The sequence below is a fragment of the Vombatus ursinus genome, unplaced genomic scaffold (assembly GCF_900497805.2).
Source record: "Vombatus ursinus unplaced genomic scaffold, bare-nosed wombat genome assembly UNPS02004571.1, whole genome shotgun sequence".
NCBI lineage: Eukaryota > Metazoa > Chordata > Mammalia > Diprotodontia > Vombatidae > Vombatus > Vombatus ursinus.
Window position 1 is genome coordinate 141,939 of NW_020944349.1, and position 11,824 is coordinate 153,762.

The window sequence follows — 11,824 nt, forward strand, 5'->3', positions numbered from 1 at the left end:
CAAGAGGAACCAGCAATTTCAGATAGCAAGATGGATTTTTATAGGGTAAATATACAATTATATAACAAAAATTATGAATATTAAAAAGGCAGGAGGGATTTGTTAAGGGATTAGGTAATGGGGAGGGGTCTCTTCTACGGTTCGGTGGTCAAACATCCTGCTTTCTGATTGGCTAGCTATCGTGGTCCTGACTGGTCAAGATGGATAGTTAGGCATTGTGGTCCTGTCTTGGGCTATGTGGATGATGTGATTGTGGTTGGGTATGAGGACACACCTGCTCAAATATGTGAATTGGATCTGGGGGCAGTGGCTGTATTGAGTCTGGGGGCCTGTGGTGTGGTTAAATCAGGACATGCCTGCTATTCAGCGGGGCCCATAAGGAAGGTAGAATGTTGGGGCTGGAGGCAGCTTTATTAGGATTCCATCACCACCACTGGCTAAGAAGACTAGTGTTTTGAAGCACCTTCAAAAACTTGACAAGCCATTTTCTGTTAAGTTAAAAAGTCATTTATCCATCAAAACAAGTCCCCGAAGGACTTCGACAAGCCAGTGTGAATGACAACATACTTTGTCAATTGAGTCTATAAATGTATGTACTTGGAAATAACGAGACTATATTTCCATGGGGCTGAAGCCCAGCCCCTTCCCGGCGGGACCATCTCTCGTTAGCAGACACTCGTGGACACTAGGCCTAAATCTGACTCTGCCAGTTCTGCCCAGTGTCACTCCTGGTTCTGTCCTCTGGGACCAAGAAGAACAAGTCTAATTCCTCTTCCACAAACACTCAGATGGCTCACGTGTCCCTGTGGGGCCCTCCCTTCTTCAGGTTAAATGTCCCCAGTTCCTCCATATGGTTTGATATTTTTTTTTGGTGAGGCAATTGGGGTTAAGTGACTTGCCCAGAGTCACACAGCTAGTGAGTGTTATATGTCTGAGGCCGGAATTGAACTCAGGTCCTCCTGACTTCAGGGCTGGTGCTCTATCCACTGCGCCACCTAGCTGCCCCTGTAATTGCCGCTTCTTACAACACAATGATATTCATATGGTTTGATATTGAAGTCATGGCTGATTTCTGAACCCTTTCCAGCTTCTCAATGTCTGTCCTAAAATGTGACGCCCAGAAGTGAACACAAACCAGTGGATTCCAATCATTTAAAACAGTGACAAAGTCTGAAATGTTGGCAGCAAAGACACAGACAAACATTGGGCACATTTTACTTTTATTCTGTCAACTTTCAAAACATTGCTGTTTTCTTTTCAAACAAGAAAAGGCTACGCACATCCTCAGTGTCAAGTCAGACAGTGAAACGCGAGAGCACCAGCAAAGATGCAGCTGGGAAACCCAGAAGTCCTAGTGCTGAGCCATGCTAGGCACATGCCAGGCTACGCCAGGCCAAATGGTAGTCTGGGCTGAAAGCTCCATGGGGAAGCTGGCCCCCAACTGGAAGGCAGCCCCATCTCTCCAGCCACCCCTTGCCCTTTGAATGTAAGAGGGTAGAGGGACGCCTTCTTTACATTTGGTTTCCTGACACTCACTGCTTGTTCTTTTGTAGCTAAGAAGATTCTCGCTGAGCTGGGCATGAAGGTGCTCTTGGTAGAAAGAACATTGGCTCGGAGTTCTTTTCAAAGCCCAGACAGATTGCTGGGGGCCGGGAGGGGGAGAGGCAGTAAATGCTAGGAGAATAGGGAAGTAAGATCTTGGTCTTCCAATCAGGAGAAGTTGGAAGAACCTTCTACAGATGAGGTGACCCAGATTTAGGACCAGGGTCAGAGAAGTGAATTTAGCAAAGGGGCTCAGGACCCCACCCTCTCTGAGAAGTCCTGCTAGGCTAGAACCCTCCCATAAGGCCCACACTAGCACAGTGAGAGGCTGCTCCTAATCCCCTACCCATGTGCATGTGCTCATCTGGAGCTAGATCTATCCCACACCTCTCAAAGTGCCAGTGGGGAAAGTGGAGGTGCCTGGGAGTTGGAGGACTGGAAGACAGTGAGATGGAGCATGACAGCCCAGAATCCTCCTTGGGGAAGAAGAGTAGAATCTGCCCCTCGACTCACCACTTTTGGATGCTGGCTTTGGGTCTGTTGCCTCCCCACCCTTCTTTGAAATGTTCAAGGCCCAGACTCTACAAGTATAGCCACATGCCAATGACTCTTGGGCAGCTGAGCACCGGGAGTCGTATCTGGCCGTGAGCCCCCGGCCTTGAGCTGGTAGACCTTTCATCATTCAGTGAGTGGATGGACACAAGGAAGGATGGGAGGGCGGCCGTTCATGTGGTTGGCACGTGGCCCCCAGGAAGACCAGGACGCAGCTGGGAGAAAAGGCTTAGACTCCACCCTCCCCAAGCTTTCAAAGTGAAACAACTGAATACATGGTTGAAGAACCCCGCCTTGTACCCCACAATACAGAGGAATAAGTTAGGATGAAAACAGGAAAAGTGAGTCAGGAACAGAATGAACAGGCCAAGCCAGTGCACCCGGAGGCCATCCCTGGTGAAACGGCTGCTGAGGAGTGCTCTAAGCCAGCCTCTACAAAGAGCTGGTTTCTGCCCAAGCAGCTACTGGAGTAGGTGGGTTTGCTCGCCTTCTAAGCTAAGGAGAAAAAGGGAGGGTGTGCTCAGTCCTGTGCCAGCTTCCAGCGTGGCAGAGGCCAAACACCTCACTGCATGGCACAGACACTGTGAGGCAGAAACTCTTGGACATAGGTAGCTGCAGCTTTGGAGAGGTAGGTCATGGTGCCAAACCTGCCACTAGGGGCGCTGTCGTACAGGAGGGTGCAGATGCCAGAGGAGGGATCCTTTGCCAGCATGGTGTCGTCTGCCCCGAGGGCTTTCTGGTTGGTGGGTGAAGGAGAAGACAAGGGGAGAAGAAAAAATGACTAATCAATTCCTGATTATGCCCAAGGGGCTCATTTTCCCCCAACCTCCCACTGCCTGGCCAGATCCTGGGCTGCTATTGACAGGACCTGAGCCCCAAGGGGATGAAGATAGGAGCACATGCATATGTGAGAAAGAACAGGTCCATTTCAGAATTCTCCGTGTCTCCATTCTCTTCCGGAGTGGAAATTAGTGTCTGGAGGCAGATCTGTGTGATCAGGGAAGGGTCACTTCAGCTCAGAGACTCAGTTTCCCCTTCTGTAAAATGGGGATGATGATGCCCTTTGAGGTCCTCGCTGTTCATCTCTACTACCCAATCAAAAGCCTGGCAGCTGTTGTCTGCAGACCCCTTCCTTCTTCAATGAGCTTGGTACATGTCTCACAACCTTTCTCTCCTCTCCAGCTCCTACCTACATCCTAGAAGACTTCAACCTACCCAGTGACCCGCCTTCAAACACCCTAACCACTCAGCTCCTCAGCCTTCCCATGAGCCACTCCTCCACCCTACCTCAGCCACACACAAAGACGGTCACACCCTGGATCTTGCCATCACCCACAAATACACCAGCTCCAGGTTCAGGATTTCTGAAAGCCCCTCGTCCAATCACAATCGACTGGCTTTCCACCACTTCCTCTGCCCTCCCTTACATAACCCTGCTCTTTGTCCACACCATGCCCTATAGTCCCTCAACCCCTCAATGCTCTCCCATGCCATCTTCCTAGCACTAGCCACTCCCTTCTCTTTTCCCCATCCTAGCCCCTTGGCGAAGCAATTCCACACCACACTGACCTTCTCTCTCGAATCCCTGACTCCCCTTATCACAGCCTTGGATCACTCCACCATTCACCAACTTCATTGCTACACAGCATCACATCTGTGTGATACTGAACGAAGGTAGAGAAAATCATAGAACCGCTCTGACTGGGTCCACTACAAATTTCTGTACGCAACCTCACCTGGGCACTCACTGCTGCTAGGCAATCTTACTATACCTCCCCCCCTTTATCAACTCACTCTCCCCCTCTCCCCAAAGGCTCTTCCAAACTTTCCTTCTTTCTTAAACTTCCCATGGCTCCCATTCTCCTCTTTCTCTCAGCTGAGAACTTTGTCTTGTATTTCACAGAAAAAATGGAGGCCATTCACCGTGAGCTGCCTCTACACCCCTCTTCCCCATCTCCTGTCTCTCAGGTATCTTCCTCCACTGTCTCCTCCTTGACCCTGTCTCACATGAAGAGGTGGCCTTACTCCTAACCGTGGCCAGCCCCTCCCCCTGCACAGGGGATCCCCTTCCAGCCCGCCTCCTCCAGCAGATCGCCCCCTCGGCCATCCCCTCTCCCTCACTTATCTTCACCCTCTCCCTGGCCCCTGGCTCCTTCCCTGCTGCCTGCAAACAGGCCCGTGTCTTCCCCATCCTGAAAACCCCCTCACTTGGTCCTTCCATTCCCACTAACCATGGTCCTACATCTCTTTGGCATCTTGCTAAACTCTTCAGAAAGGCCGTCTACAATAGCTGCCTTCACTTCCTCTCCTCACGCTCCTCTTGCCTTTTTTTTTTAGTCCATTTATTTATTTATTTAAAAAATTTTTCCCCAGTTCCATGTAAAAAAACAATTTTTAACATTCATTTTTAAAACTTCGAGTTCCAAATTTTCTCCCTTCCTCCCTCCCCCGCCCCCACTGAGAAGTCCGGCAGTTTGACATAGGTTATACATGGATAGTCACGCAAATCATATCCACAATAGCCATGTTCTCACAGTCTCTTCTTAATCCTTTACCACCCAGCCTCCAGCCTCATCACTCCACCAAAACTGTTCTCTACACAGTCATCCACGATCTCTTAACTGACCTCTGAGGAGCGCTGACGTCTGGGCTTCCCTGCTCCTCTGTATCTTCTCCTCCAACAGCAGGGCTAAGACAAGTCACATCCCCTTCATTATCCTCCCCTGGCCCACACCCAATCTAGTATCATATGAACTAGGCAAGTTCTGTTCCCTCTTGCCTCAGTATCCTTGGCTGTAAAATGAAGGAGTTGCACCAAAGACCTTTCAGTTCTACATCCTATGAGCCTAGGAATACTTATCAAGACCACTTCGGAAACTCCACCCTCTCTTACTAATTCAATGCAATTCAAATAGAAAAATGATATGCTGTTTCCCGGGTCTCTTAATGAGCCAGTGTGCTGTGCCTGCTAACAAATATGAATGAGCACTACTGACCACCAAATGTCTCTGGGGGCCGGGCAACAGTCTGTCCCAAGACCAGAGTAGCCAGGCTTAGAAGAGTAGACCAGGCTGCCTAGTTGTTTGCAAGGGGCTGAATGGCGGTGCTCTCTGCACCCAAACCCTTGGGCCAATACAACAGCTCAGCTCTGTGGACAGAGAAAGGTAAGAGAAAGGGAGCTCCACCACCCAACCGTTATGAAGTCAAGAAGCTCGTTGGCAAAGTTTGGTTTCGGAAGAAGATGGAGCACACAGAATAAGGCCAAAAGAATGAGGGAGAAACTGAATGCCACAGCACAATGAAGCCAACACGGCCCGGCAGCCAAACTCTGGCTCAACAGCACAGGCTCAGCTGGAACTGGCCTGTCCCAAAGGGCTGCACAGACCTGCTCTTGCAGGAACAACTCGTTGGCAACGTGTACGATTTTCTCCACGGCAATGATGCCACCGACACTCTGGATTTCAATGTCTGCCAGCATGGTCAGGACGAGGATGGCTTCGACCAGCAGCTGGCGGTATTCTGGCTGAGGAACGCGGTTGAGGACAGACTCCACGTGAACAGAGAACTTAATCTCCCCTGGTGTCATCTAGGAGAAGGACAAAGGTGCCCACGGTCTAACAGACATGAATCATGGATTTGCCAAGAGCAGTGTTCTAGCCCCTTTGAAAATAACTGAGTCGCTGCTGGGGATCTGCCTGGTGCCCCCACTGCGGCCTGGCCTCCAGGTAGAGAAGCAGGGAAGGGAAGGGGAAGGGGATAAGCATTTCTATAGTCCCTACTATGTGCCAGGTACTGTGCTAAGCACTTAAAAAAACCCCCAAATATCCCATTTGTCTTCAAGAGAAGATAAATGGAGAACATGCAGAGTATTTTCTTGATTCTAGTCAGCTCAGAGGACCTGGGAATAGGAGCAAAGCCTAGAATAATCAGCTGGCACTCGGGCCCTCTTCAGCATACATGAGTCTGCAACGACCACAGCGGGACCTCCATCATTCTTAGGCCCCATTAGAGATCCAGAAGTCATGTGCCATTCCCACATCTCCATCATCTCTGTCCTCTCAACACTACCAAGCTTGGCAGACGGCAGGCAGCGAGGCTGCCCTGCTGGTAAGCTATGCCCAACTGGGGCTAGCAGGCTTCCAATTGCTCAAGCAAACATTTCTCCTTTTTTTTCAATATAAGCCGCAGGCAAATGGCTTAGAAACGCTCTCTTTTGTGTGCAAGACTTTGCCAAGTGGCCATCGCATGCATTGCTCTGCAGGGCCCTGGGCCAGGGGGCACCCAGATTCTTACCTCTTGGGTTGTTGAAGAAGGGAGAACGAAGCCTTCCACAGACAGGCCATGGCACTGCACAAGAAGAAAACTTGGGTGATCGGCCAGAAATGCAGATTTCATCACTCTTTGCCAGGCTACGCTAACAACTGCATAATCTCTAGGAGACAATAAACACTACAACACCAAGTACACAATCAAGGATCACAAGGTAGAGAAGCTGAAGCTTCTGGAAGGCCAGTGGCTGGTCTCATAAAATTTTATCATTCTCTCCCTAGCACCTGGACCATAGGAGGCACTTGGGAAAACCTGGTTGCACTGGGAAGCCCTGAAGCCCAAATACCCATGGCTCAGGGCTGGAACCTCATACCCAGAAGCCACTTTGGCATTGGGACTTATGGCACTTCTGCTCTGTGTGTGCATGTATGTGAGAACATGTGCATGTGAGCAGGCATGCAGAGGCCAGGCTAGGCCCACAGATTTAGGAAATACATGGTAAACTGGGCAGTTCTAGATGCCACCCACAGGGGTTCCAGGCTTTAAAGTAAGCCAGATTTGGCTCTAAACTTCCCCAGTCCTTAGGGCTAAGTGGAGATCCCTGGGGCACATCCAGGTCACTAGGGAGATCTGGAGGTCACTGGCCCAGCTCCCTCCCATGTTTTGCCTTCATTCTATGGGCCTCCAGCAGGACAAAGTCAGGCCCCATGCCCATGTTATGCAAAGAGGTCATGCTAGGTTAGGAAGCCAACATGGTTCCCCTGAGACAGAGCCTCAGAGATCTTTGTAGACTCCAGGAAAAACCTTTGGGAGAAGGCAGCTGCCTCCTAGGGGCTCAGGGCCTCAAAAGCAGGGGGAAGGAACCACCTGGTCACTGGAACAAAGATAACCATCTGTTATACGATGGCAGAAGAAGGCTGGAATCCATTCTCTCCCACACACTCAGCAATGTTCTTGGGGTAGCATTCAAGAGGCCCAGCAAGGTTGCCAGCTGGAAATCCAGGCCTTTTTAATAAGTTTGATCCCCATTTGGGCTACAGAGCTGGAAGTGTTACGGTCTGTCCGCATGGTCCTGAGCCAGCATATTGCCAGCAACATCACTAATCTCACACTAGAAGAACTGTTGATGAGAGGCCCACACTTGGCCACCTCTTCATAATAAACTGCTACGTATTTCCTCCCTAGCATAGAAGTAGCAAGGCTACGGAACCAAGTAATTGCTGAGTCTGCTTCCACAGCCAGAACCAGGGTCTATCATTAACCACCTGAAAGGGGCAGCTTGCCTATCGATGGGATGGGTTGGGAAAGAATTGGGCCTGGTGTCATTCACTGAGGTACTGCTATGGGGCCAAGGACCTAGAGCAAACACTTTGGGGCACACACACACAGACAACCTGGGAATCAGAGGCAGAGAAAACAATCATGGCCCTGGAACCACCAGGCAAGTGCCCCCACCGGGCCTTAAGCTTACCTTGCCCACCAAGCCTGGGAAGATGAGTATTCGTATTCTCATTATATAGGGAAGGGAACGTGGAGTCGAGTCAGAGGGGCAAAGTGACCAAAGTGTGCAGTCCTAGAGTTACTGGCAGAATAGAGCCTCACACCCAGGTCCCTCTCCTGATTCAGCCCCTTGTGTTCTCGTTGCTATACCATGCTAGGGGCCTACTTATTTCTAGAGGTCCCTGAGTTCTAGAGCGTTCTGTCTAGCATCCCCACCCCCATCACACTTGTGTTCTCTCCCAGTCCAATCCCTTGTGTCTAGGGGAGGAGGGTCACCAGACTTCAAGGAGAATGTATCAATTCCCCCAATGGATCAGGCACCTCAGTGGTACGGGAGCTCCCAACTGTGAGGCCTGATCAGCCTATGAGGTTCTCATTCAGGTACTCCCAGCAGTTAGCCATAAGCAGTTCCAGAGGAGGGTGGCCATTCCACCTGAAGGAAGACTGCCATTGCTGGCAGACAGAAAAGTCCACTTGCCTTTTGGGCGAAAAGGGAGCAGGAAAAAGCCATGCCTCTGCCTACCACTAGGGCCGGGTGCTGGTCTGGCTGAGAGCTCACAGGGGAAAGAAGGAGAAAGCCACCGGCAAAGTCACGGTGTAGAGTCAAACCTTCTGTAGAACCTTCCACACTTTCTGATAAAACCCGACAGGGACCCTGTTCAGTGCTCCATCGAGCCGGCGCCGGCGCTGCCACTGGCCCTGGCGAGTGTCTTTCCAGGACTGCTCTTCAAAGGCACTTCCAAAGGAGCCCCCACTTGGGCTTAAAGAAGTTCCAGGTGACTGAATGGAAAAAAAGGAAAATACAGTGGAGTCGACGGCAAAAAAAAGTGGGACCTTTCACACAATCAAGCTGTTGTCCCAACTGGCCTGACATTAGAAACGTGCCCCCAGGGCACAGGAGCTTGGCACATGCTGACTTGGTAAATATTTGTGGGAAGTCATCAGATTAGAATTCTATCATGGAGAAAAAAGGAACTTGGCAGTTAAACACGAAGTGGATTGAGTTCATGGGAATGTCAAAATCCTGGAGTGAGTAATTTGGTGCGCTGCCCTGTCCCACCCACAGCAAACGGGAGGAAAGCATCAATGGGAGCCTCCAACCCCGACCAGAACATCTGTCCTCTTGCCTTGCTTGACCCCGCTTCTCTACACAGGCCACGATTTTGAAAAATCTGCTGTATTTTGGATTACAATGACATCCATACTAAGTGGTCGATAACGACTTAAGTTGAAGCATGTTTTTAAACTTAAAAGTGGAACTGTACGTGCTCCCACCTCTCTTAGAAGCCCTTCTGGCTCTACTCTACGATCCCAGGATTCCCCCAAAGCTCAGCTTCTTTAGGCTGGCTCGGCCATCTACATCCACAAGCTTTCCCACAGCTCCTGGGCCAGCAGCACACAGACACCTCTGAGAGGTTTTCAGGAGGCAAGAAAGGCAAGATGACAACAGTTACCAGAACTGGGGACATCAGCTCAGCACTCAGCATGTGGCCACCATTGGGCTAGGAAAGAAAATCAGAGAATAATAATTTAAAAGGAATGTGACACTTTAAAAAAATAAAGTGCTTAATAAAGACAAAGTTACTGATTCTTCAAAGAACAGGCCAGCATATTATCAATGAAAAGCCAAAAATAATAGAACTAGTCTAAGAGAAACCACAGAGAAGGCAGCCAGCCTATAAACACATTCACTAACCCTTTTATTAGAACCGATGTCTCTACTGAAGTCCTTCTCGGGGGATCAGTGGCAGAAAAGCAGAAGGAATGTGGCATGATGGGATGAAGCTTCTAAAAGCTCTTCAGCAGAAGAGATTGGACCAAGTGTAAGGAATTGCATTCTGCTTGAGACCCATGAGCTGGGGTGGGGGGCTTCTGTATGCACTGGGGCTTTGGCAGAAAGCTGCTCATTTCCAGAGGGATCTGAGCTCCCTAACACGATCACAAGAGAAAAGCTGACCGCTCTAAACAGTCTCCTGACACCTCCAAGGTGACAAACATGTAGTTGGTCATGACAGGCCCCCACGGTAACAAGAGTGAGGGATGATGTGCCATATCTGATGGGGTTTTTCCTTCTCAATGTCCCCACTGTGTGTGACACCCTGGACCACACTCTGCTGGCAGGAACTCTTGGGTTTGCTGGCTTTTCATGTCACTCTTCTCTCCCAGTTCTCTTCTGCCTATCTGCTCATTCCTTTCAATCTACTCTGCTGGCTCATCATCTACATCCCACGCCCCTGACTATGGCCATGCCCCAAGGACACGTCTTAGCTTCTCTCTCCTTCTCCCCCTATACACTCTTGCAGTAACCTCATCATTGCTTGGACTGGCCTCTCTGCAGACGGCTCACAGATCGATATGGCCAGCTTCCATTGCTCTCTCCCACAAGCCTCTATCCTCTACCAGCAATGGCATATTGGGCACTTCCAACTCAACATGTCCCCAGATGAACTCATGTTTCCCATTGAAGGCACCTCTTCACCTCCCAAGTTCTCTCATCACCTCAGCATTATCCTCAGCTCGTCACACTCCCTCCCCCCACACATCCAATCATTATCCACATTTCTGCCTCCATGACATCTCTCCTCTCCATTTCACTTCTCGCCTCCTCACTGACCTCCCTGCCTCCACATGGCTGCCAATGGACCTTTCCTCAAGTGCAGATCTCAGCATGTAATTCCATGACTCAGTCCACCCCGGTGCTTCTCTCTATCGCTTCCAGGACCCGTTTAGTTTCCCGACCCCTGCACAAGCTGGCCACAAGCCGATCCAACCTATACAGCCTCCCTAGCCTCATCCAGCTGAAGCAGCCTTCTCTCCGCCCTTCACAATACTCCACCTCCCACCTCTCTGTCTTTGCACTGGCTGTTCCCCAACCGAGATGGAAAATTAGCAAATCAAAATACCGTGACAAGTTCTTAAAAATCCCACAGTCAGCACCCAAAATATCCTACAAGTCTAACAGTAAACAGGCACTTGAGGCTTGAAACCCAAGTAACACTCACTATTTATACAATTTTTAGCCAACCTCTCCCAATCAATACACATATTTCCTGCTCCACAACGCTCAGTGAATTGCCCACTGGTAAATGTGGCCCATTCCCCTTTCAAATTGGAATCTCTCCTGATACCAGTTTTCTCCCATTTTCTAGGATAATGTCACTTGAGTCATAATTAGTCTATCCTAATACCCCATCTCTCCTTTTCTTCCTCAATTTACTCTTTCCTCCTTCTACCACTGGATGCATGAAATTTTCTTTCAGAACTATTTGAATTCTCCCTACGCTACAGGAAGAGTCTATCTCACCAGGCTGTTGGGAGTAAAGCATTTCGTGAGCAGTAAAGCACTGTAGGATTACTTGAGAAGCAGTGTGGTATAATGGTTGGAGCACTGGCCTTTGAATCAGGAAAACCTGGGAACTAAACCTACCTTTGACACATAATGGCTGTGTGACCTTAGGCAAGTCACCTAACTGCAGGATCTGCCTTCCTGCATGCCCTCATTACTGTGTATGGATAAGTACAAATCCATAGTAATAAAGGCATTTAGTTAGGTGTATATATTCTTTGGTCTAGATCTGTGATTTCATCAGTATGGGGAAGTCCCTAGTGTTTAAACTCCCTTCACCAATGCAGATTGGCAACCCATCTATTACTTCTGGTCTTAGAAAGCTTCCTGGTATCCTGAGGCACCTTCCCTAGCAGATTTCTCCCAGCCATCTCTCCCTGTCTAATGGCTGCTTCCCTGCTGATGATAAATATGCCTATGTCTGAAAACACCTCCTGAAAAAACCCTCACTCAGTCCATCTCCTCTAACTCACTCCCAGCTTAGCACAATGCCTTAGCATTTAATCAATGTTTACTGATTTACTGACTGACTTCTAAACCATCTGCCATCTGGTTCCTGACCTCAGAAACTCAAACTGTGATGCTTTTGACCTTTGCATTCCACTGGGACGGCTC

General features: G+C 49.5%; 1 protein-coding gene across 7 annotated transcripts in view; it reads right to left on the bottom strand.

Annotated features, from left to right (window-relative positions):
* Positions 1–1,203: 1,203 nt before the first annotated feature.
* PHKA1 (phosphorylase kinase regulatory subunit alpha 1) overlaps positions 1,204–11,824 on the bottom strand; it is an 84,423-nt gene continuing 73,802 nt past the window's right edge. For all 7 annotated transcript variants that reach the window (XM_027837510.1, XM_027837536.1, XM_027837483.1 and 4 more), the window contains 5 exons: positions 9,318–9,365; positions 8,473–8,643; positions 6,388–6,441; positions 5,480–5,680; positions 1,204–2,830 (listed from right to left, as the gene is read on the bottom strand). In XM_027837510.1, coding sequence (XP_027693311.1) covers positions 2,657–2,830; positions 5,480–5,680; positions 6,388–6,441; positions 8,473–8,643; positions 9,318–9,365 — 648 coding nt within the window. In that variant the 3' untranslated portion in view covers positions 1,204–2,656. The remainder of the gene's footprint in view (positions 2,831–5,479; positions 5,681–6,387; positions 6,442–8,472; positions 8,644–9,317; positions 9,366–11,824) is intronic.